The sequence below is a fragment of the Oncorhynchus clarkii genome, unplaced genomic scaffold (assembly GCF_045791955.1).
Source record: "Oncorhynchus clarkii lewisi isolate Uvic-CL-2024 unplaced genomic scaffold, UVic_Ocla_1.0 unplaced_contig_6721_pilon_pilon, whole genome shotgun sequence".
Taxonomy (NCBI): Eukaryota; Metazoa; Chordata; class Actinopteri; order Salmoniformes; family Salmonidae; genus Oncorhynchus; species Oncorhynchus clarkii.
This window is the reverse complement of record NW_027260976.1, coordinates 776,063-802,653: the sequence shown is the minus strand read 5'-3', so window position 1 is coordinate 802,653 and position 26,591 is coordinate 776,063. Positions and strand designations below refer to the sequence as shown.

The following is a 26,591-nucleotide window of genomic DNA, read 5'->3' as shown; positions in this document are numbered from 1 at the left end:
TGTCTCCCTCTACATACCTGTCTCCTTCTACATACCTGTCTCCCTCTACCTACCTGTCTCCTTCTACATACGTGTCTCCCTCTACCTACCTGTCTCCCTCTACCTACCTGTCTCCTTCTACCTACCTGTCTCCCTCTACCTACCTGTCTCCCTCTACATACCTGTCTCCCTCTCCCGCAGAACCAGAAAGAAAAAACAAGTGTAGGTGTGATTGCAAGATGAAAGTCATCCAGACAGAAAGCTTTATTGCCTCGAAGGGGATGTGTGAGGAAAATAATCATGAAACAACTCATGTCATAAAACAAAACAGTCATTTGAGCGAGACACCTAACCTTAACCTCTAACCTCTAACCCTAATCTCTAACCTCTAACCCTAACCTCTAACCCCTAACCTCTAACCCCTAACCTCTAACCCTAACCTCTAACCCCTAACCTCTAACTCCTAACCCCTAACTACTATCCGTTAATCCTAACTCCTAACCCCAAACCCTAACTCCTAAACCCTAATCCTAACCCCTAATCCTAACTCCTAAACCCTAATCCTAACCCCTAACCCTAATGCCTAACTCCTAGCACCTAACCCCTAGCACCTAACTCCTAACCCTAATGCCTAACCCTAACTCATAAACCTAACTCCTAACCCTAACACCTAACCCCTAATCCTAACTTCTAACCCTAATGCCTAACCCTAACTCCTAACCCTAACGTCTAGCCCCTAACTCCTAGCCCCTAACTCCTAGCCCTAATGCCTAACTCCTAGCACCTAACCCCTAGCCCCTAACTCCTAACCCTAATGCCTAACTCTAACTCCTAAACCTAACTCCTAACCCTAACACCTAACCCCTAATCCTAACTTCTAACCCTAATGCCTAACCCTAACTCCTAACCCTAACTTCTAACCCCTAACTCCTAGCCCCTAACTCTAATGCCTAACCCTAATTGTAACTCTAAGCCTAAACCTAACCCCTAAGTGTAAAATAGCCATTGTCCTCGTGGGGACGTGGCAAATGTTAATTTGGGGATCATGAGGAAAGAACAACAAGACCACACACACACACCAACAGAAACATTTTCCCCTCCATCCTCTCAGTGTTTAACAGTGATGGTCTTCACCTCCGTAAAGAAGTGATAGCTATCCCTCCCTCCTTCCCTCCCCACCCCTGAGTTCTTCATGCCTCCGAACGGTAGGTTCAGGTCTCTGACCAGCCAACAGTTGGTCCAGACAAGCCCCGCCTCTAACCTCCTCGCCACCCGGTGCACTCGCCCGACATCACGCGTCCACACAGTCGCCGCCAGGCCATAGCGTACCCCGTTGCCCTTAGCGACAGCATCGTCTTCACCGTCGAAGGGGTTGACGCAGACGACGGGGCCGAAGATCTCGTCCTGCATCACACGGGACGACTCAGCTACGCCGGCGATGACGGTGGGACGCATGAAGTAGCCGCTGGTGTTACGTTGCGGGAGCACCAGCGGGTCCTCGCCTTCCCCACACAGCACCGTGGCACCCTCCGACCGAGCCAGGGTCACGAAGCTACGTACCTGGATGGGGGAGGGACAGGTTAGACAGGTGTATATGTTAATATAACCATAACACAGACCAGGGTCAGGAAGCTACGTACCTGGATGGGGGAGGGACAGGTTAGACAGGTGTATATGTTAATATAACCATAACACAGACCAGGGTCAGGAAGCTACGTACCTGGAGGGACAGGTTAGACAGGTGTATATGTTAATATAACCATAACACAGACCAGGGTCAGGAAGCTACGTACCTAGATGGGGGAGGGACAGGTTAGACAGGTGTATATGTTAATGTAACCATAACACAGACCAGGGTCAGGAAGCTACGTACCTGGAGGGACAGGTTAGACAGGTGTATATGTTAATATAACCATAACACAGACCAGGGTCAGGAAGCTACGTACCTGGATGGGGGAGGGACAGGTTAGACAGGTGTATATGTTAATATAACCATAACACAGACCAGGGTCAGGAAGCTACGTACCTGGAGGGACAGGTTAGACAGGTGTATATGTTAATATAACCATAACACAGACCAGGGTCAGGAAGCTACATACCTGGATGGGGGAGGGACAGGTTAGACAGGTGTATATGTTAATATAACCATAACACAGACCAGGGTCAGGAAGCTAAGTACCTGGATGGGGGAGGGACAGGTTAGACAGGTGTATATGTTAATATAACCATAACACAGACCAAGGTCAGGAAGCTACGTACCTGGATGGGGGAGGGACAGGTTAGACAGGTGTATATGTTAATATAACCATAACACAGACCAGGGTCAGGAAGCTACGTACCTAGATGGGGGAGGGACAGGTTAGACAGGTGTATATGTTAATATAACCATAACACAGACCAGGGTCAGGAAGCTACGTACCTGGATGGGGGAGGGACAGGTTAGACAGGTGTATATGTTAATATAACCATAACACAGACCAGGGTCAGGAAGCTACGTACCTGGAGGGACAGGTTAGACAGGTGTATATGTTAATATAACCATAACACAGACCAGGGTCAGGAAGCTACGTACCTGGATGGGGGAGGGACAGGTTAGACAGGTGTATATGTTAATATAACCATAACACAGACCAGGGTCAGGAAGCTACGTACCTGGATGGGGGAGGGACAGGTTAGACAGGTGTATATGTTAATATAACCATAACACAGACCAGGGTCAGGAAGCTACGTACCTGGAGGGACAGGTTAGACAAGTGTATATGTTAATATAACCATAACACAGACCAGGGTCAGGAAGCTACGTACCTGGATGGGGAGGGACAGGTTAGACAGGTGTATATGTTAATATAACCATAACACAGACCAGGGTCAGGAAGCTACGTACCTAGATGGGGGAGGGACAGGTTAGACAGGTGTATATGTTAATATAACCATAACACAGACCAGGGTCAGGAAGCTACGTACCTGGAGGGACAGGTTAGACAGGTGTATATGTTAATATAACCATAACACAGACCAGGGTCAGGAAGCTACGTACCTGGATGGGGGAGGGACAGGTTAGACAGGTGTATATGTTAATATAACCATAACACAGACCAGGGTCAGGAAGCTACGTACCTAGATGGGGGAGGGACAGGTTAGACAGGTGTATATGTTAATATAACCATAACACAGACCAGGGTCAGGAAGCTACGTACCTGGATGGGGGAGGGACAGGTTAGACAGGTGTATATGTTAATATAACCATAACACAGACCAGGGTCAGGAAGCTACGTACCTGGATGGGGGAGGGACAGGTTAGACAGGTGTATATGTTAATATAACCATAACACAGACCAGGGTCAGGAAGCTACGTACCTGGATGGGGGAGGGACAGGTTAGACAGGTGTATATGTTAATATAACCATAACACAGACCAGGGTCAGGAAGCTACGTACCTGGATGGGGGAGGGACAGGTTAGACAGGTGTATATGTTAATATAACCATAACACAGACCAGGGTCAGGAAGCTACGTACCTGGATGGGGGAGGGACAGGTTAGACAGGTGTATATGTTAATATAACCATAACACAGACCAGGGTCAGGAAGCTACGTACCTGGATGGGGGAGGGACAGGTTAGACAGGTGTATATGTTAATATAACCATAACACAGACCAGGGTCAGGAAGCTACGTACCTGGAGGGACAGGTTAGACAGGTGTATATGTTAAATATAACCATAACACAGACCAGGGTCACAAAGATACGTACCTGGATGGGGGAGGGACAGGTTAGACAGGTGTATATGTTAATATAACCATAACACAGACCAGGGTCAGGAAGCTACGTACCTAGATGGGGGAGGGACAGGTTAGACAGGTGTATATGTTAATATAACCATAACACAGACCAGGGTCAGGAAGCTACGTACCTGGAGGGACAGGTTAGACAGGTGTATATGTTAATATAACCATAACACAGTCCAGGGTCAGGAAGCTACGTACCTGGATGGGGGAGGGACAGGTTAGACAGGTGTATATGTTAATATAACCATAACACAGACCAGGGTCAGGAAGCTACGTACCTGGATGGGGGAGGGACAGGTTAGACAGGTGTATATGTTAATATAACCATAACACAGACCAGGGTCAGGAAGCTACGTACCTGGATGGGGGAGGGACAGGTTAGACAGGTGTATATGTTAATATAACCATAACACAGACCAGGGTCAGGAAGCTACGTACCTGGATGGGGGAGGGACAGGTTAGACAGGTGTATATGTTAATATAACCATAACACAGACCAGGGTCAGGAAGCTACGTACCTGGATGGGGGAGGGACAGGTTAGACAGGTGTATATGTTAATATAACCATAACACAGACCAGGGTCAGGAAGCTACGTACCTGGATGGGGGAGGGACAGGTTAGACAGGTGTATATGTTAATATAACCATAACACAGACCAGGGTCAGGAAGCTACGTACCTAGATGGGGGAGGGACAGGTTAGACAGGTGTATATGTTAATATAACCATAACACAGACCAGGGTCAGGAAGCTACGTACCTAGATGGGGGAGGGACAGGTTAGACAGGTGTATTTGTTAATATAACCATAACACAGACCAGGGTCAGGAAGCTACGTACCTGGAGGGACAGGTTAGACAGGTGTATATGTTAATATAACCATAACACAGACCAGGGTCAGGAAGCTACGTACCTGGAGGGACAGGTTAGACAGGTGTATATGTTAATATAACCATAACACAGACCAGGGTCAGGAAGCTACGTACCTGGATGGGGGAGGGACAGGTTAGACAGGTGTATATGTTAATATAACCATAACACAGACCAGGGTCAGGAAGCTACGTACCTAGATGGGGGAGGGACAGGTTAGACAGGTGTATATGTTAATATAACCATAACACAGACCAGGGTCAGGAAGCTACGTACCTGGAGGGACAGGTTAGACAGGTGTATATGTTAATATAACCATAACACAGACCAGGGTCAGGAAGCTACGTACCTAGATGGGGAGGGACAGGTTAGACAGGTGTATATGTTAATATAACCATAACACAGACCAGGGTCAGGAAGCTACGTACCTAGATGGGGGAGGGACAGGTTAGACAGGTGTATATGTTAATATAACCATAACACAGACCAGGGTCAGGAAGCTACATACCTGGATGGGGAGGGACAGGTTAGACAGGTGTATATGTTAATATAACCATAACACAGACCAGGGTCAGGAAGCTACGTACCTAGATGGGGGAGGGACAGGTTAGACAGGTGTATATGTTAATATAACCATAACACAGACCAGGGTCAGGAAGCTACGTACCTAGATGGGGGAGGGACAGGTTAGACAGGTGTATATGTTAATATAACCATAACACAGACCAGGGTCAGGAAGCTACGTACCTGGAGGGACAGGTTAGACAGGTGTATATGTTAATATAACCATAACACAGACCAGGGTCAGGAAGCTACGTACCTAGATGGGGGAGGGACAGGTTAGACAGGTGTATATGTTAATATAACCATAACACAGACCAGGGTCAGGAAGCTACGTACCTGGATGGGGGAGGGACAGGTTAGACAGGTGTATATGTTAATATAACCATAACACAGACCAGGGTCAGGAAGCTACATACCTGGATGGGGAGGGACAGGTTAGACAGGTGTATATGTTAATATAACCATAACACAGACCAGGGTCAGGAAGCTACGTACCTGGAGGGACAGGTTAGACAAGTGTATATGTTAATATAACCATAACACAGACCAGGGTCAGGAAGCTACGTACCTGGATGGGGGAGGGACAGGTTAGACAGGTGTATATGTTAATATAACCATAACACAGACCAGGGTCAGGAAGCTACGTACCTAGATGGGGGAGGGACAGGTTAGACAGGTGTATATGTTAATATAACCATAACACAGACCAGGGTCAGGAAGCTACGTACCTGGATGGGGGAGGGACAGGTTAGACAGGTGTATATGTTAATATAACCATAACACAGACCAGGGTCAGGAAGCTACATACCTGGATGGGGAGGGACAGGTTAGACAGGTGTATATGTTAATATAACCATAACACAGACCAGGGTCAGGAAGCTACGTACCTGGAGGGACAGGTTAGACAGGTGTATATGTTAATATAACCATAACACAGTCCAGGGTCAGGAAGCTACGTACCTGGATGGGGGAGGGACAGGTTAGACAGGTGTATATGTTAATATAACCATAACACAGACCAGGGTCAGGAAGCTACGTACCTAGATGGGGGAGGGACAGGTTAGACAGGTGTATATGTTAATATAACCATAACACAGACCAGGGTCAGGAAGCTACGTACCTGGATGGGGGAGGGACAGGTTAGACAGGTGTATATGTTAATATAACCATAACACAGACCAGGGTCAGGAAGCTACGTACCTAGATGGGGGAGGGACAGGTTAGACAGGTGTATATGTTAATATAACCATAACACAGACCAGGGTCAGGAAGCTACGTACCTGGATGGGGGATGGACAGGTTAGACAGGTGTACAGTGCCTTGCGAAAGTATTCGGCCCCCTTGAACTTTGCGACCTTTTGCCACATTTCAGGTTTCAAACATAAAGATATAAAACTGTATTTTTTTGTGAAGAATCAACAACAAGTGGGACACAATCATGAAGTGGAACAACATTTATTGGATATTTAAAACTTTTTTAACAAATCAAAAACTGAAAAATTGGGCGTGCAAAATTATTCAGCCCCCTTAAGTTAATACTTTGTAGCGCCACCTTTTGCTGCGATTACAGCTGTAAGTCGCTTGGGGTATGTCTCTATCAGTTTTGCACATCGAGAGACTGAATTTTTTTCCCATTCCTTCTTGCAAAACAGCTCGAGCTCAGTGAGGTTGGATGGAGAGCATTTGTGAACAGCAGTTTTCAGTTCTTTCCACAGATTCTCGATTGGATTCAGGTCTGGACTTTGACTTGGCCATTCTAACACCTGGATATGTTTATTTTTGAACCATTCCATTGTAGATTTTGCTTTATGTTTTGGATCATTGTCTTGTTGGAAGACAAATCTCCGTCCCAGTCTCAGGTCTTTTGCAGACTCCATCAGGTTTTCTTCCAGAATGGTCCTGTATTTGGCTCCATCCATCTTCCCATCAATTTTAACCATTTTCCCTGTCCCTGCTGAAGAAAAGCAGGCCCAAACCATGATGCTGCCACCACCATGTTTGACAGTGGGCATGGTGTGTTCAGGGTGATGAGCTGTGTTGCTTTTACGCCAAACATAACGTTTTGCATTGTTGCCAAAAAGTTCAATTTTGGTTTCATCTGACCAGAGCACCTTCTTCCACATGTTTGGTGTGTCTCCCAGGTGGCTTGTGGCAAACTTTAAACGACACTTTTTATGGATATCTTTAAGAAATGGCTTTCTTCTTGCCACTCTTCCATAAAGGCCAGATTTGTGCAATATACGACTGATTGTTGTCCTATGGACAGAGTCTCCCACCTCAGCTGTAGATCTCTCCAGTTCATCCAGAGTGATCATGGGCCTCTTGGCTGCATCTCTGATCAGTCTTCTCCTTGTATGAGCTGAAAGTTTAGAGGGACGGCCAGTTCTTGGTAGATTTGCAGTGGTCTGATACTCCTTCCATTTCAATATTATCGCTTGCACAGTGCTCCTTGGGATGTTTAAAGCTTGGGAAATATTTTTGTATCCAAATGCGGCTTTAAACCTCTTCACAACAGTATCTCGGACCTGCCTGGTGTGTTCCTTGTTCTTCATGATGCTCTCTGCGTTTTTAACGGACCTCTGAGACTATCACAGTGCAGGTGCATTTATACGGAGACTTGATTACACACAGGTGGATTGTATTTATCATCATTAGTCATTTAGGTCAACATTGGATCATTCAGAGATCCTCACTGAACTTCTGGAGAGAGTTTGCTGCATTGAAAGTAAAGGGGCTGAATAATTTTGCACGCCCAATTTTTCAGTTTTTGATTTGTTAAAAAAGTTTGAAATATCCAATAAATGTTGTTCCACTTCATGATTGTGTCCCACTTGTTGTTGATTCTTCACAAAAAAAAATATATAATAAATAAAATTGTAGAATAATATTGAAAACATCAAAACTATGAAATAACACATATGGAATCATGTAGTAACCAACAAAGTGTTAAACAAATCAAAATATATTTTATATTTGAGATTCTTCAAAGTAGCCACCCTTTGCCTTGATGACAGCTTTGCACAGTCTAGGCATTATCTCAACCAGTTTCATGAGGTAGTCACCTGGAATGCATTTCAATTAACAAATGTGCCTTGGTAACTTTTTTAGGATAGGGGGCAGCATTCAGAATTTTGGATAAAAGGCGTGCCCAAAGTAAACTGCCTGCTACTCAGGCCCAGAAGCTAGGATATGCCAACTCTAAAGTTTCCAAAACTGTTAAAATCATGTCTGTGAGTATAACAGAACTGATATGGCAGGCGAAAATCTGAGGAAAATCCATCCAGGAAGTGCCATTATTTTGAAATGGCTGTTTTTCCAATGAAAGCCTATTCACCATTTAATTGGATAGGACCCAGATTCTGTTCCCTATGGCTTCCACCAGTTGTGAACAGTCTTTAGACATTGTTTCAGGCATTTTATTATGAAAAATGAGGGAGAATGACCACACTGAGTGGACCCTGGGATGTCCCCAGAGCTGTTTCCTGCACGCGACCGAGAGCCTTTCTTGTTTTTCTTTTATATTGACGACGATATTGTCCAGTTGAGATATTATAGATTATTTAGGCTAAAAACATTATAAACATCGTTTGACATGTTTCTACAAACTTTACGGATAGTATTTGGAATTTTCGTCTGCCTCGTGTGACCGCATTTGAGCCATTGGATTACTGAACAAAACAAGCCAACAAAATGGAGGTTTTTGGATATAAAGACTTTATGGAACAAAACAAACATTTATTGTGTAACTGGGAGTCTTGTGAGTGCAACCATACAAATATCATCAAAGGTAAGTGATTAATTTTATTGCTATTTCTGACTTTTGTGACTAATCTACTTGGCTGCTAACTGTTTGTAATGTTTTGTGTGCTGAGCGCTGTTCTAAGATAATCACATGGTTTGCTTTCGCCGTAAAGCTTTTTTGAAATCTGACAGCGGCTGGATTAACAATAAGTTAAGCTTTATTTTGATGTATTGCACTTGTGATTTCATGAAAGTTTAATATTTATAATAATTTTATTTGAATTTGGCACTCTGCAATTTCACCGGAAGTTGTACGCTAAATTAAAAGTTCATTTGTGTAATTTCTTTCCTTCTTAATGCGTTTGAGCCAATCAGTTGTGTTGTGACAAGGTAGGGGTGGTATACAGAAGATCGCCCTATTTGGTAAAAGACTAAGTCCATATTATGTCAAGAACAGCTCAAATAAGCAAAGAGAAATGACAGTCCATCATTACTTTAAGACATGAAGGTCAGTCATTCCGGAAAATTTCAAGAAAAACACTGGAATGAGTAGGTTTGTCCAAACTTTTGACTGGTACTGTATATATATATATATATATATATATATATATGAAGTAGCTTGACCACTGATTGGCCAGCTTATTTCTCTCAATTTCGGGAACAAATTTAAAAACACAGAGATAGCGTGACAAGATCCTGAGGCCCTTTCTCGTGCCATTCATCCGCCGCCATCACCTCTTGTTTCAGCATGATAACGCACGGCCCCATGTCGCAAGGATCTGTACACAATTCCTGGAATCTGAAAATGTCCCAGTTCTTCCATGGCCTGCATTCTCACCAGTCCCCCATTGAGCATGTTTGGGATGCTCTGGATTGATGTGTACAACAGTGCGTTCCAGTTCCCGCCAATATCGAGCAACTTCACACAGCCATTAAAGAGGAGTGGGACAACATTCCACAGGCCACAATCAACAGCCTGATCAACTCTGTGTGAAGGAGATGTGTCACGCTGCATGAGGCAAATGGTGGTCAAACCAGATACTGACTGGTTTTCTAATCCACGCCCCCCAAAACAATTTTTAAAGGTATCTTGTGACCAACAGATGCACATCTGTATTCCCAGTCATGTGAAATCAATAGATTAGGGCCTAATACATTTTTTTTCCAAATTGACTGATTTCCTTCTGTGAAGTATGTAGATAATGATTTTTTAATAACATGATCTTCGAGAACTAACAACCACTAGAATAAAATCCAGACAGTCAGGGAGAAGTAACAACGTCATGGCATTGGGCCATTGATTTTGGTTATAATGTTTGAGTCACTCAGATAGCATAAGAACACAGCAATAGCCATGGCAGAATGAGCTTTAAAGTAACTGTTCAGTATTTCCAGATTCATATTAAATGCATACCTTATAATCACTTACAATATTAGTCAAATAACAACAGAATGGTGTGGGCGTATATACCGGTCATTAAAAATATGAATACAAGTAGACCGCTGATTGGCCAGCTCATCCTCCTCTAGACCACTGATTGGCCAGCTCATCCTCCTCTAGTAGACCGCTGATTGGCCAGCTCATCCTCCTCTAGACCACTGATTGGCCAGCTCATCCTCCTCTAGACCACTGATTGGCCAGCTCATCGTCCTCTAGTAGACCGCTGATTGGCCAGCTCACCCCCCTCTAGACCGCTGATTGGCCAGCTCATCCCCCTCTAGACCGCTGATTGGCCAGCTCATCCCCGTCTAGACCGCTGATTGGCCAGCTCATCCCCCTCTAGACCGCTGATTGGCCAGCTCATCCCCGTCTAGACCGCTGATTGGCCAGCTCATCCCCCTCCAGACCACTGATTGGCCAGCTCATCCTCCTCTAGTAGACCGCTGATTGGCCAGCTCATCCCCCTCTAGACCACTGATTGGCCAGCTCATCCTCCTCTAGACCACTGATTGGCCAGCTCATCCCCCTCTAGACCACTGATTGGCCAGCTCATCCCCCTCTAGACCACTGATTGGCCAGCTCATCCTCCTATAGACCACTGATTGGCCAGCTCATCCTCATATAGACCACTGATTGGCCAGCTCATCCTCATATAGACCGCTGATTGGCTAGCTCATCCTCATATAGACCGCTGATTGGCCAGCTCATCCTCATATAGACCGCTGATTGGCCAGCTCATCCTCATATAGACCGCTGATTGGCCAGCTCATCCTCATATAGACCACTGTTTGGCCAGCTCATCCTCATATAGACCGCTGATTGGCCAGCTCATCCTCATATAGGCCGCTGATTGGCCAGCTCATCCTCATATAGACCGCTGATTGGCCAGCTCATCCTCATATAGAACGCTGATTGGCCAGCTCATCCTCATATAGACCGCTGATTGGCCAGCTCATCCTCATATAGACCGCTGATTGGCCAGCTCATCCTCATATAGACCGCTGATTGGCCAGCTCATCCTCATATAGACCGCTGATTGGCCAGCTCATCCTCATATAGACCGCTGATTGTCCAGCTCATCCTCATATAGACCGCTGATTGGCCAGCTCATCCTCATATAGACCACTGTTTGGCCAGCTCATCCTCATATAGACCGCTGATTGGCCAGCTCATCCTCATATAGACCGCTGATTGGCCAGCTCATCCTCATATAGACCGCTGATTGGCCAGCTCATCCTCATATAGACCGCTGATTGGCCAGCTCATACCCCTCTAGACCACTGATTGGCCAGCTCATCCTCCTCTAGTAGACCGCTGATTGGCCAGCTCATCCTCCTATAGACCACTGTTTGGCCAGCTCATCCTCATATAGACCGCTGATTGGCCAGCTCATCCTCATATAGACCACTGTTTGGCCAGCTCATCCTCATATAGACCGCTGATTGGCCAGCTCATCCTCCTATAGACCACTGTTTGGCCAGCTCATCCTCATATAGACCGCTGATTGGCCAGCTCATCCTCCTATAGACCACTGTTTGGCCAGCTCATCCTCATATAGACCACTGTTTGGCCAGCTCATCCTCATATAGACCGCTGATTGGCCAGCTCATCCTCCTATAGACCACTGTTTGGCCAGCTCATCCCCCTCTAGACCACTGTTTGGCCAGCTCATCCTCATATAGACCGCTGATTGGCCAGCTCATCCTCCTATAGACCACTGTTTGGCCAGCTCATCCTCATATAGACCGCTGATTGGCCAGCTCATCCTCCTATAGACCACTGTTTGGCCAGCTCATCCTCATATAGACCGCTGATTGGCCAGCTCATCCTCATATAGACCACTGTTTGGCCAGCTCATCCTCATATAGACCGCTGATTGGCTAGCTCATCCTCATATAGACCGCTGATTGGCCAGCTCATCCTCATATAGACCGCTGATTGGCCAGCTCATCCTCATATAGACCGCTGATTGGCCAGCTCATCCTCATATAGACCACTGTTTGGCCAGCTCATCCTCATATAGACCGCTGATTGGCCAGCTCATCCTCATATAGACCGCTGATTGGCCAGCTCATCCTCATATAGACCGCTGATTGGCCAGCTCATCCTCATATAGACCGCTGATTGGCCAGCTCATCCTCATATAGACCGCTGATTGGCCAGCTCATCCTCATATAGACCGCTGATTGGCCAGCTCATCCTCATATAGACCGCTGATTGGCCAGCTCATCCTCATATAGACCGCTGATTGGCCAGCTCATCCTCATATAGACCGCTGATTGGCCAGCTCATCCTCATATAGACCGCTGATTGGCCAGCTCATCCTCATATAGACCACTGTTTGGCCAGCTCATCCTCATATAGACCGCTGATTGGCCAGCTCATCCTCATATAGACCGCTGATTGGCCAGCTCATCCTCATATAGACCGCTGATTGGCCAGCTCATCCCCCTCTAGACCACTGATTGGCCAGCTCATCCTCCTCTAGTAGACCGCTGATTGGCCAGCTCATCCTCCTATAGACCACTGTTTGGCCAGCTCATCCTCATATAGACCGCTGATTGGCCAGCTCATCCTCATATAGACCACTGTTTGGCCAGCTCATCCTCATATAGACCGCTGATTGGCCAGCTCATCCTCCTATAGACCACTGTTTGGCCAGCTCATCCTCATATAGACCGCTGATTGGCCAGCTCATCCTCCTATAGACCACTGTTTGGCCAGCTCATCCTCATATAGACCACTGTTTGGCCAGCTCATCCTCATATAGACCGCTGATTGGCCAGCTCATCCTCCTATAGACCACTGTTTGGCCAGCTCATCCCCCTCTAGACCACTGTTTGGCCAGCTCATCCTCATATAGACCGCTGATTGGCCAGCTCATCCTCCTATAGACCACTGTTTGGCCAGCTCATCCTCATATAGACCGCTGATTGGCCAGCTCATCCTCCTATAGACCACTGTTTGGCCAGCTCATCCTCATATAGACCGCTGATTGGCCAGCTCATCCTCCTATAGACCGCTGATTGGCCAGCTCATCCTCATATAGACCGCTGATTGGCCAGCTCATCCTCCTATAGACCGCTGATTGGCCAGCTCATCCTCATATAGACCACTGATTGGCCAGCTCGTCCTCCTATAGACCACTGTTTGGCCAGCTCATCCTCATATAGACCGCTGATTGGCCAGCTCATCCTCATATAGACCGCTGATTGGCCAGCTCATCCTCATATAGACCGCTGTTTGGCCAGCTCATCCTCCTCTAGACCACTGATTGGCCAGCTCATCCCCCTCCAGACCACTGATTGGCCAGCTCATCCCCCTCCAGACCACTGATTGGCCAGCTCGTCCTCCTCAGAAGTATGACATCGTACTCTAGGAAATAGACAGCATTTTTCAAAACGGTCTGTTTGAGATACAAGATTGAGGTGGGATTGTTGAAGTATTTTGTTCTTTAATTTATGCTTTGGCCACAAATACGAGTATAGGATGAGTCAACAACATTATTTGGGTAACAGAGTTAACAGAATATTCACTTTTAAAAGTTACTTTAAAACCACACATTTTCTCTCTGCCCAAGGGGAAAATGTGTGGAATTGCAGGAAATTAGTTTTAAATTAGTTTTAAGGTCCAAATCAGCCATTTTTTTCCCTTCTCAATGTCAAATCATTTCTGGGTAATAATTAACTACCTTACTGTGATTGTTTTCAATTAAAATGGTCAAAAAAGAAACAGAAATGTTTCTTAGCAAAGAACAAGGCTTCTGCCAGGACTGTAACTTAGTGGGGAGAGGAAAACTGAAAACTAGCTGCTACTGGCAGACAGGTTTGGTCCTCCATCTTATTGGTGATGTCACAAGGCAGGCCAAAACTCCATCCCACCAGAAACTAAATCCTAGGGGAAACACTGTTAATACCCTGTATATTATGTGACGTCATACCTTCTCCAGGTGTTCCCTGCTGACCAGAGCTCCGTTATTGTTGTCGGGGTCGGAGGGAGCACCAGTTTTCCATTTCCGCGCGGCCGCCACAAACCTCTTCAGGAACTCTGGGTAAATACTCCTCTCTACGTAGATCCTACTGGTGCACAGACAGATCTCACCCTGGGGAGGAGGAGGAGGAAGAGGAGGAGGAAGAGGAAGAGGAAGAGGAGGATGAGAATGAGGAGGATGAGGATGAGGATGAGGAGGAGGAGGAGGGGGAGGAAGAGGAGGAGGAGGGTCACCTTACTGTCAGCTAGCAAAAATGTGAGAAATGTCACCACCATGTGGCCAACACATGAACTTGCAACATCTGTTATAGAGGGTCATTCAGAAGGGTTTCATGTATAAAACGGTCATGAACACAGCCGATATGATTCCTCATTCTACATGATAGAGAACATGACACTTCTACCAATGCATTTATTTTATCTAAGCATTCTATAATGTTTCATCATCTCACTCAACTGCAAACTCAATATTCCACGATTGGCCAGACTTTTATTTTTTACCTTTATTTAACTAGGCAAGTCAGTTAAGAACAAATTCTGATGATGCTCTCGTACTATTGGCCCATCCATCCTGAGTCCCCCTCTTACCCTATTGGCTCACCCTGAGTCCCCCTCTTACCCTATTGGCTCACCCTGAGTCCCCCTCTTACCCTATTGGCCCATCCTGAGTACCCCTCTTACCCTATTGGCCCATCCTGAGTACCCCTCTTAACCTATTGGCTCATCCTGAGTCCCTCTCTCACTCTATTGACCCATCCTGAGTACCCCTCTTACCCTATTGGCTCATCCTGAGTCCCTCTCTCACTCTATTGGCCCATCCTGAGTCCCCGTCTTACCCTATTGGCCCATCCTGAGTCCCTCTCTCACTCTATTGACCTATCCTGAGTCTTACTCTCACCTGATTGGAGAAGGAGGATCGTACGGTGGTGGTGACAGCTTGGTCTAGGTCAGCGTCTGAGAAGACGATGGCGGGGTTCTTCCCGCCCAGCTCCAGGCTCAGCTTCTTACAGAACGGAGCCGAGCGCTCTGTGATCCGCTGGGCCGTCGCCGTGGAGCCCGTGAAACTGACCAATGGGACGTCAGGGTGGCCCACGAGAGCATCGCCCGCCCGCGGGCCGGTGCCGAACACCATGTTGACCACACCCGGAGGAAACCCTGGGGGGAGAGGGAGGGGAGAAGAGGAGAAGAGGAGAAGAGGAGAGGAGGAGAAGAGAAGAGGAGAAGAAGAGAAGAGGAGAAGAGGAGAGGACAAGAGGAGAGGAGAAGGGATGGAGAAGAGAGAGAGAAATGGGGAGAGAAAGAGGAGTTTGCTTTCACCAGTCTAGTTTTTCACCAGTGTCATTGCTGATCAGTTGAAATGAAGTGAGGTGTCTTGCATTGTGGGTAGCGTAGTCCTACCGGCCTCCTCCAGTAGTTTGCACATCATCCAGGCGGTTACCGAGGTCATCTCGCTGGGCTTAGCAACCACCGTGTTGCCCGTAGCAACAGCCGGAGCGATCTTCCAGGTGAGCAGGTATAGAGGCAGGTTCCAGGGACTGATCAGACCAGCTACACACACACACACACACACACACACAGAGAATCAGAAAGAGTTGGTCAGTTAATAAAACCACCCCTATATAAACCTAGTAGTAGAGACCTTCACTCTCTATCTGTGTCTCAAATGGCACCCTATTCCCTATATAGTGCACTACTGTTGACCAGGGCTCTATGGAACCCTATTCCCTTCATAGTGCACTACTATTGACCAGGGCTCTATGGTACCCTATTCCCTTCATAGTGCACTACTGTTGACCAGGGCTCTATGGTAGCCTATTCCCTATATAGTGTACTACTGTTGACCAGGGCTCTATGGTACCCTATTCCCTTCATAGTGCACTACTGTTGACCAGGGCTCTATGGTACCGTATTCCCTTCATAGTGCACTACTGCCTTCCTGAAGACAAACAATGTATACGAAATGCTTCAGTCTGGTTTTAGACCCCATCATAGCACTGAGACGGCACTTGTGAAGGTGGTAAATTACCTTTTAATGGCATCGGACCGAGGCTCTGCATCTGTCCTCGTGCTCCTAGACCTTAGTGCTGCTTTTGATACCATCGATCACCACATTCTTTTGGAGAGATTGGAAACCCAAATTGGTCTACACGGACAAGTTCTGGCCTGGTTTAGATCTTATATCTGTCAGAAAGATAACAGTTTGTCTCTGTGAATGGTTTGTCCTCTGACAAATCAACTGTAAATTTCGGTGTTCCTCAAGGTTCCGTTTTAGGAACGTTTTATTTTACCTCTTGGGGATGTCATTCGAAAACATAATGTTAACTTTCACTGCTATGCAGATGACACACAGCTGTACATTTCAATGAAACATGGTGAAGCCCCAAAATTGCCCTTGCTAGAAGCCTGTGTTTCAGACATAAGGAAGTGGATGGCTGCAAACGTTCTACTTTTAAACTCGGACAAAACAGAGATGCTTGTTCTAGGTCCCAAGAAACAAAGAGATCTGTTGAATCTGACAATTAATCTTAATGGTTGTACAGTCGTCTCAAATAAAACTGTGAAGGACCTCGGCGTTACTCTGGACCCTGATCTCTCTTTTGAAGAACATATCAAGACCATTTCAAGGACAGCTTTTTTCCATCTACGTAACATTGCAAAAATCTGAAATGTTCTGTCCAAAAATGATACAGAAAAATTAATCCATGCTTTTGTCACTTCTAGGTTAGACTACCGTAATGCTCTACTTTCCGGCTACCCGGATAAAGCACTAAATAAACTTCAGTTAGTGCTAAATACGGCTGCTAGAATCCTGACTAGAACCAAAAAATTTGATCATATTACTCCAGTGCTAGCCTCTCTACACCGGCTTCCTGTCAAAGCAAGGGCTGATTTCAAGGTTTTACTGCTAACCTACAAAGCATTACATGGGCTTGCTCCTACCTATCTCTCTGATTTGGTCCTGCCGTACATACCTACACGGACGCTACGGTCACAAGATGCAGGCCTCCTAATTGTCCCTAGAATTTCTAAGCAAACAGCTGGAGGCAGGGCTTTCTTCTATAGAGCTCCATTATTATGGAACAGTCTGCCTACCCATGTCAGAGACGCAAACTCGGTCTCAACCTTTAAGTCCTTACTGAAGACTCATCTCTTCAGTGGGTCATATGATTGAGTGTAGTCTGGCCCAGGAGTGGGAAGGTGAACGGAAAGGCTCTGGAGCAACGAACCGCCCTTGATGTCTCTGCCTGGCCGGTTCCCCTCTTTCCACTGGGATTCTCTGCCTCTAACCCTATTACAGGGGCTGAGTCACTGGCTTACTGGGGCTCTCTCATACCGTCCCTGGAGGGGGTGCGTCACCTGAGTGGGTTGATTCACTGATGTGGTCGTCCTGTCTGGGTTGGCGCCCTCCCCTTGGGTTGTGCCGTGGCGGAGATCTTTGTGGGCTATACTCAGCCTTGTCTCAGGATGGTAAGTTGGTGGTTGAAGATATCCCTCTAGTGGTGTGGGCGCTGTGCTTTGGCAAAGTGGGTGGGGTTATATCCTTCCTGTTTGGCCCTGTCCGGGGGTGTCCTCGGATGGGGCCACAGTGTCTCCTGACCCCTCCTGTCTCAGCCTCCAGTATTTATGCTGCAGTAGTTTATGTGTCGGGGGCTAGGGTCAGTTTGTTATATCTGGAGTACTTCTCCTGTCCTATTCGGTGTCCTGTGTGAATTTAAGTGTGCTCTCTCTAATTCTCTCTTTCGCTCTCTCGGAGGACCTGAGCCCTAGGACCATGCCTCAGGACTACCTGACATGATGACTCCTTGCTGTCCCCAGTCCACCTGGCTGTGCTGCTGCTCCAGTTTCAACTGTTCTGCCTTATTATTATTCGACCATGCTGGTCATTTATGAACATTTGAACATCTTGGCCATTTTCTGTTATAATCTCCACCCGGCACAGCCAGAAGAGGACTGGCCACCCCACATAGCCTGGTTCCTCTCTAGGTTTCTTCCTAGGTTTTTGGCCTTTCTAGGGAGTTTTTTCTAGCCACCGTGCTTCTACACCTGCATTGCTTGCTGTTTGGGGTTTTAGGCTGGGTTTCTGTACAGCACTTTGAGATATCAGCTGATGTACGAAGGGCTATATAAATACATTTGATTTGATTTGATACTGTTGACCAGGGCTCTATGGTACCCTATTCCCTTCATAGTGCACTACTGTTGACCAGGGCTCTATGGCACCCTATTCCCTTTATAGTGCACTACTGTTGACCAGGGCTCTATGACACCCTATTCCCTTCATAGTGCACTACTGTTGACCAGGGCTCATAGGGTTCTGGTCTAAAGTAGTGCACCTATATAGGGAATAGGGTGCCATTTGAGAGATTCCCTGACTGCAATACCCATAACAAACAAGGCTCCTCTAACCTATAAACATTTCCCAGGCTTTAAACAGGACTGTAAAGGGTTTGCACACATTTCAGCGAATGTGGATGTCTGAGTCAAATACTGAGTCAATCACTATTGGTGTGTCTGAGTCAATCACTATTGGTGTGTCTGAGTCAATCACTATTGGTGTGTCTGAGTCAAACACTATTGGTGTGTCTGAGTCAAACACTATTGGTGTGTCTGAGTCAATCACTATTGGTGTGTCTGAGTCAATCACTATTGGTGTGTCTGAATCAATCACTATTGGTGTGTCTGAGTCAATCACTATTGGTGTGTCTGAGTCAATCACTATTGGTGTGTCTGAGTCAAACACTATTGGTGTGTCTGAATCAATCACTATTGGCGTGTCTGAGTCAATCACTATTGGTGTGTCTGAGTCAAACACTATTGGTGTGTCTGAATCAATCACTATTGGTGTGTCTGAGTCAATCACTATTGGTGTGTCTGAGTCAATCACTATTGGTGTGTCTGAGTCAATCACTATTGGTGTGTCTGAGTCAATCACTATTGGTGTGTCTGAGTCAAACACTATTGGTGTGTCTGAATCAATCACTATTGGTGTGTCTGAGTCAATCACTATTGGTGTGTCTGAGTCAATCACTATTGGTGTGTCTGAGTCAATCACTATTGGTGTGTCTGAGTCAATCACTATTGGTGTGTCTGAGTCAATCACTATTGGTGTGTCTGAGTCAATCACTATTGGTGTGTCTGAGTCAATCACTATTGGTGTGTCTGAGTCAATCACTATTGGTGTGTCTGAGTCTGGAGACAGCTTTATAACTTCAAAAGCTTTTAGTTCATCAAGGCCTGGTCTTACACACACACACACACACACACAGACCCCCCTCCCCCCCACACACACACACACAGACCTCCCCCCACACACACAGATCTCCCCCCACACACACACACAGACCCCCCCCCCACAGACAGCTAGGACTCACCCACTCCCACAGGACTACGGACAGTGTAGTTGACACAGCCCAGATGGTCCATGGTAGTACAGTCGGTGGTGTGGTGGAGAACAGAAGAGGCAAAGAACCGGAAGTTATCGACCGCCCGCGGGACATCCACCGTACGGGCGAACATTACGGTTTTACCTGGAACACAGACAGACACACAGGAGGAAACTGTTTTACCTGGAACACAGACAGATACACAGGAGGAAACTGTTTTACCTGGAACACAGTCAGACACACAGGAGGTAACGGTTTTACCTGGAACACAGACAGATACACAGGAGGAAACTGTTTTACCTGGAACACAGACAGACACACAGGAGGAAACTGTTTTACCTGGAACACAGACAGATACACAGGAGGAAACTGTTTTACCTGGAACACAGACAGACACACAGGAGGAAACTGTTTTACCTGGAACACAGACAGATACACAGGAGGTAACTGTTTTACCTGGAACACAGACAGATACACAGGAGGTAACTGTTTTACCTGGAACACAGTCAGACACACAGGAGGTAACGGTTTTACCTGGAACACAGACAGATACACAGGAGGAAACTGTTTTACCTGGAACACAGACAGACACACAGGAGGAAACTGTTTTACCTGGAACACAGACAGATACACAGGAGGAAACTGTTTTACCTGGAACACAGTCAGAAACACAGGAGGTAACGGTTTAACCTGGAACACAGACAGACAGACAGGAGGAAACTGTTTAACCTGGAACACAGACAGACACACAGGAGGTAACGGTTTTACCTGGAACACAGACAGATACACAGGAGGTAATGGTTTTACCTGGAACACAGACAGATACACGGGAGGTAACTGTTTTACCTGGAACACAGACAGATACACAGGAGGAAACTGTTTAACCTGGAACACAGTAATACAGTCGCAGGAGGAAACTGTTTAACCTGGAACACAGTAATACAGTCGCAGGAGGAAACTGTTTAACCTGGAACACAGTAATACAGTCGCAGGAGGAAACTTTTTAACCTGGAACACAGTAATACAGTCGCAGGAGGAAACTGTTTAATTTCAGCAAGGAAACAATGTTGTAATGTCAAGCACAATCAAAAGTTATGGTGTCTTTAAGAGTCAGAATGTATAGTCAAATAGTCTTGTTGTGGTCCAGACTTCCCAAGCCAAATTTCTATCAGATCAGGGGTTAGGGGTCAGCACCTTGGTCTCGTGACTCTGCCTGGGCCAACTCTTCCAGCTGAGCTTCCATCAGGTCAGCCAGTTTATTCATCACCTGACCTCTCTCAGCTGGGCTACGGGCTGACCAATCAGGGAATGCCTCTCTAGCGGCCTGCACCGCAGCCTCCACCTGCAACCAATCAGGACAGGGTTGGCGTGTGTGTGTGTGTCTGTCAAGCCAAACGTCATGTAACTGCAGTCCATAAACAGAGGTGGAAAAAGTACCCAATTGTCATACTTGAGTAAAAGTAAAGACTCCTTAATATAAAATGACTCTTATAAAAGTGAAGGTCATCCAGTAAAATACTACTTGAGTAAAAGTCTAAAAGTATTTGGTTTTAAATGTTCTTAAGTATCAAAAGTATAAGTATAAATCATTTAAAATGTCTTATATTAAGCAAACCAGACAGCACCATTTTCTTGTTTTTTTAAATGTCCAGATAACCATGGGCACAGTCCAACACTCAGACATAATTTATAAACGAAGCATTTGTGTTTAGTGAGTCCTCCAGATCAGAGGCAGTAGGGATGACCAGGGATGTTCTCTGTTTAGTGAGTCCTCCAGATCAGAGGCAGTAGGGATGACCAGGGATGTTCTCTGTTCAGTGAGTCCTCCAGATCAGAGACAGTAGGGATGACCAGGGATGTTCTCTGTTTAGTGAGTCCTCCAGATCAGAGGCAGTAGGGACGACCAGGGATGTTCTCTGTTTAGTGAGTCCTCCAGATCAGAGACAGTAGGGACGACCAGGGATGTTCTCTGTTTAGTGAGTCCTCCAGATCAGAGGCAGTAGGGATGACCAGGGATGTTCTCTGTTTAGTGAGTCCTCCAGATCAGAGGCAGTAGGGATGACCAGGGAGGTTCTCTGTTCAGTGAGTCCTCCAGATCAGAGACAGTAGGGATGACCAGGGATGTTCTCTGTTTAGTGAGTCCTTCAGATCAGAGGCAGTAGGGATGACCAGGGATGTTCTCTGTTTAGTGAGTCCTCCAGATCAGAGTCAGTAGGGACGACCAGGGATGTTCTCTGTTTAGTGAGTCTGCCAGATCAGAGGCAGTAGGGATGACCAGGGATGTTCTCTGTTTAGTGAGTCCTCCAGATCAGAGGCAGTAGGGATGACCAGGGATGTTCTCTGTTTAGTGAGTCCTCCAGATCAGAGGCAGTAGGGATGACCAGGGATGTTCTCTGTTTAGTGAGTCCTCCAGATCAGAGGCAGTAGGGATGACCAGGGGTGTTCTCTGTTTAGTGAGTCCACCAGATCAGAGGATGTAGGGATGACCAGGGATGTTCTCTGTTTAGTGAGTCCTCCAGATCAGAGACAGTAGGGACGACCAGGGATGTTCTCTGTTTAGTGAGTCCTCCAGATCAGAGGCAGTAGGGATGACCAGGGATGTTCTCTGTTTAGTGAGTCCTCCAGATCAGAGGCAGTAGGGATGACCAGGGAGGTTCTCTGTTCAGTGAGTCCTCCAGATCAGAGACAGTAGGGATGACCAGGGATGTTCTCTGTTTAGTGAGTCCTTCAGATCAGAGGCAGTAGGGATGACCAGGGATGTTCTCTGTTTAGTGAGTCCTCCAGATCAGAGTCAGTAGGGACGAACAGGGATGTTCTCTGTTTAGTGAGTCTGCCAGATCAGAGGCAGTAGGGATGACCAGGGATGTTCTCTGTTTAGTGAATCCTCCAGATCAGAGGCAGTAGGGATGACCAGGGATGTTCTCTGTTTAGTGAGTCCTCCAGATCAGAGGCAGTAGGGATGACCAGGGATGTTCTCTGTTTAGTGAGTCTGCCAGATCAGAGGCAGTAGGGATGACCAGGGATGTTCTCTGTTTAGTGAGTCCTCCAGATCAGAGGCAGTAGGGATGACCAGGGATGTTCTCTGTTTAGTGAGTCCTCCAGATCAGAGGCAGTAGGGATGACCAGGGATGTTCTCTGTTTAGTGAGTCCACCAGATCAGAGGCAGTAGGGATGACCAGGGATGTTCTCTGTTTAGTGAGTCCACCAGATCAGAGGCAGTAGGGATGACCAGGGATGTTCTCTGTTTAGTGAGTCCTCCAGATCAGAGGCAGTAGGGACGACCAGGGATGTTCTCTGTTTAGTGAGTCTGCCAGATCAGAGGCAGTAGGGATGACCAGGGATGTTCTCTGTTTAGTGAGTCCTCCAGATCAGAGGCAGTAGGGATGACCAGGGATGTTCTCTGTTTAGTGAGTCCTCCAGATCAGAGGCAGTAGGGATGACCAGGGATGTTCTCTGTTTAGTGAGTCCTCCAGATCAGAGGCAGTAGGGATGACCAGGGATGTTCTCTGTTTAGTGAGTCCACCAGATCAGAGGCAGTAGGGATGACCAGGGATGTTCTCTGTTTAGTGAGTCCACCAGATCAGAGGCAGTAGGGATGACCAGGGATGTTCTCTGTTTAGTGAGTCCTCCAGATCAGAGGCAGTAGGGACGACCAGGGATGTTCTCTGTTTAGTGAGTCCTCCAGATCAGAGGCAGTAGTGATGACCAGGGATGTTCTCTGTTTAGTGAGTCTGCCAGATCAGAGGCAGTAGAGATGACCAGGGATGTTCTCTGTTTAGTGAGTCTGCCAGATCAGAGGCAGTAGGGATGACCAGGGATGCTCTCTGTTTAGTGAGTCTGCCAGATCAGAGACAGAAGGGATGACCAGGGATGTTCTCTGTTTAGTGAGTCTGCCAGATCAGAGGCAGTAGGGATGACCAGGGATGCTCTCTGTTTAGTGAGTCCTCCAGATCAGAGGCAGTAGGGATGACCAGGGAGGTTCTCTGTTCAGTGAGTCCTCCAGATCAGAGACAGTAGGGATGACCAGGGATGTTCTCTGTTTAGTGAGTCCTTCAGATCAGAGGCAGTAGGGATGACCAGGGATGTTCTCTGTTTAGTGAGTCCTCCAGATCAGAGGCAGTAGGGACGACCAGGGATGTTCTCTGTTTAGTGAGTCTGCCAGATCAGAGGCAGTAGGGATGACCAGGGATGTTCTCTGTTTAGTGAGTCCTCCAGATCAGAGGCAGTAGGGATGACCAGGGATGTTCTCTGTTTAGTGAGTCCTCCAGATCAGAGGCAGTAGGGATGACCAGGGATGTTCTCTGTTTAGTGAGTCTGCCAGATCAGAGGCAGTAGGGATGACCAGGGATGTTCTCTGTTTAGTGAGTCCTCCAGATCAGAGGCAGTAGGGATGACCAGGGATGTTCTCTGTTTAGTGAGTCCTCCAGATCAGAGGCAGTAGGGATGACCAGGGATGTTCTCTGTTTAGTGAGTCCTCCAGATCAGAGGCAGTAGGGATGACCAGGGATGTTCTCTGTTTAGTGAGTCCACCAGATCAGAGGCAGTAGGGATGACCAGGGATGTTCTCTGTTTAGTGAGTCCACCAGATCAGAGGCAGTAGGGATGACCAGGGATGTTCTCTGTTTAGTGAGTCCTCCAGATCAGAGGCAGTAGGGACGACCAGGGATGTTCTCTGTTTAGTGAGTCTGCCAGATCAGAGGCAGTAGGGATGACCAGGGATGTTCTCTGTTTAGTGAGTCCCCCAGATCACAGACAGTAGGGATGACCAGGGATGTTCTCTGTTTAGTGAGTCCTCCAGATCAGAGGCAGTAGGGATGACCAGGGATGTTCTCTGTTTAGTGAGTCCTCCAGATCAGAGACAGTAGGGATGACCAGGGATGTTCTCTGTTTAGTGAGTCCTCCAGATCAGAGGCAGTAGTGATGACCAGGGATGTTCTCTGTTTAGTGAGTCTGCCAGATCAGAGGCAGTAGAGATGACCAGGGATGTTCTCTGTTTAGTGAGTCTGCCAGATCAGAGGCAGTAGGGATGACCAGGGATGCTCTCTGTTTAGTGAGTCTGCCAGATCAGAGACAGTAGGGATGACCAGGGATGTTCTCTGTTTAGTGAGTCTGCCAGATCAGAGGCAGTAGGGATGACCAGGGATGCTCTCTGTTTAGTGAGTCCTCCAGATCAGAGGCAGTAGGGATGACCAGGGAGGTTCTCTGTTCAGTGAGTCCTCCAGATCAGAGACAGTAGGGATGACCAGGGATGTTCTCTGTTTAGTGAGTCCTTCAGATCAGAGGCAGTAGGGATGACCAGGGATGTTCTCTGTTTAGTGAGTCCTCCAGATCAGAGGCAGTAGGGAAGACCAGGGATGTTCTCTGTTTAGTGAGTCTGCCAGATCAGAGGCAGTAGGGATGACCAGGGATGTTCTCTGTTTAGTGAGTCCTCCAGATCAGAGACAGTAGGGATGACCAGGGATGTTCTCTGTTTAGTGAGTCCTTCAGATCAGAGGCAGTAGGGATGACCAGGGATGTTCTCTGTTTAGTGAGTCCTCCAGATCAGAGGCAGTAGGGACGACCAGGGATGTTCTCTGTTTAGTGAGTCTGCCAGATCAGAGGCAGTAGGGATGACCAGGGATGTTCTCTGTTTAGTGAGTCCTCCAGATCAGAGGCAGTAGGGATGACCAGGGATGTTCTCTGTTTAGTGAGTCCTCCAGATCAGAGGCAGTAGGGATGACCAGGGATGTTCTCTGTTTAGTGAGTCTGCCAGATCAGAGGCAGTAGGGATGACCAGGGATGTTCTCTGTTTAGTGAGTCCTCCAGATTAGAGGCAGTAGGGATGACCAGGGATGTTCTCTGTTTAGTGAGTCCTCCAGATCAGAGGCAGTAGGGATGACCCGGGATGTTCTCTGTTTAGTGAGTCCACCAGATCAGAGGCAGTAGGGATGACCAGGGATGTTCTCTGTTTAGTGAGTCCACCAGATCAGAGGCAGTAGGGATGACCAGGGATGTTCTCTGTTTAGTGAGTCCTCCAGATCAGAGGCAGTAGGGACGACCAGGGATGTTCTCTGTTTAGTGAGTCTGCCAGATCAGAGGCAGTAGGGATGACCAGGGATGTTCTCTGTTTAGTGAGTCCCCCAGATCAGAGGCAGTAGAGATGACCAGGGATGTTCTCTGTTTAGTGAGTCCTCCAGATCAGAGGCAGTAGGGATGACCAGGGATGTTCTCTGTTTAGTGAGTCCTCCAGATCAGAGACAGTAGGGATGACCAGGGATGTTCTCTGTTTAGTGAGTCCTCCAGATCAGAGGCAGTAGTGATGACCAGGGATGCTCTCTGTTTAGTGAGTCCTCCAGATCAGAGGCAGTAGGGATGACCAGGGAGGTTCTCTGTTCAGTGAGTCCTCCAGATCAGAGACAGTAGGGATGACCAGGGATGTTCTCTGTTTAGTGAGTCCTTCAGATCAGAGGCAGTAGGGATGACCAGGGATGTTCTCTGTTTAGTGAGTCCTCCAGATCAGAGGCAGTAGGGACGACCAGGGATGTTCTCTGTTTAGTGAGTCTGCCAGATCAGAGGCAGTAGGGATGACCAGGGATGTTCTCTGTTTAGTGAGTCCTCCAGATCAGAGGCAGTAGGGATGACCAGGGATGTTCTCTGTTTAGTGAGTCCTCCAGATCAGAGGCAGTAGGGATGACCAGGGATGTTCTCTGTTTAGTGAGTCTGCCAGATCAGAGGCAGTAGGGATGACCAGGGATGTTCTCTGTTTAGTGAGTCCTCCAGATCAGAGGCAGTAGGGACGACCAGGGATGTTCTCTGTTTAGTGAGTCTGCCAGATCAGAGGCAGTAGGGATGACCAGGG

General features: G+C 47.1%; 1 protein-coding gene across 4 annotated transcripts in view; it reads right to left on the bottom strand.

Moving 5' to 3' along the window:
- Positions 1-202: 202 nt before the first annotated feature.
- Positions 203-26,591, bottom strand: part of LOC139402756 (2-aminomuconic semialdehyde dehydrogenase-like) — a 56,765-nt gene continuing 30,376 nt past the window's right edge. For 2 of the 4 annotated variants that reach the window (XR_011633266.1, XR_011633265.1), the window contains exons 2-8: positions 20,948-21,095; positions 19,742-19,897; positions 15,768-15,917; positions 15,268-15,524; positions 14,320-14,481; positions 764-1,539; positions 203-722 (exon numbers count right to left, since the gene is read on the bottom strand). Coding sequence is in view for 2 of the 4 variants with exons in the window: in XM_071146673.1 (XP_071002774.1) it covers positions 1,087-1,539; positions 14,320-14,481; positions 15,268-15,524; positions 15,768-15,917; positions 19,742-19,897; positions 20,948-21,095 (1,326 nt within the window). In the remaining 2 variants the exon portion in view is untranslated. Of the gene's footprint in view, positions 1,540-14,319; positions 14,482-15,267; positions 15,525-15,767; positions 15,918-19,741; positions 19,898-20,947; positions 21,096-26,591 lie in introns of all 4 variants that reach the window. The other 2 variants (XM_071146673.1, XM_071146674.1) reach the window with 2 other exon arrangements.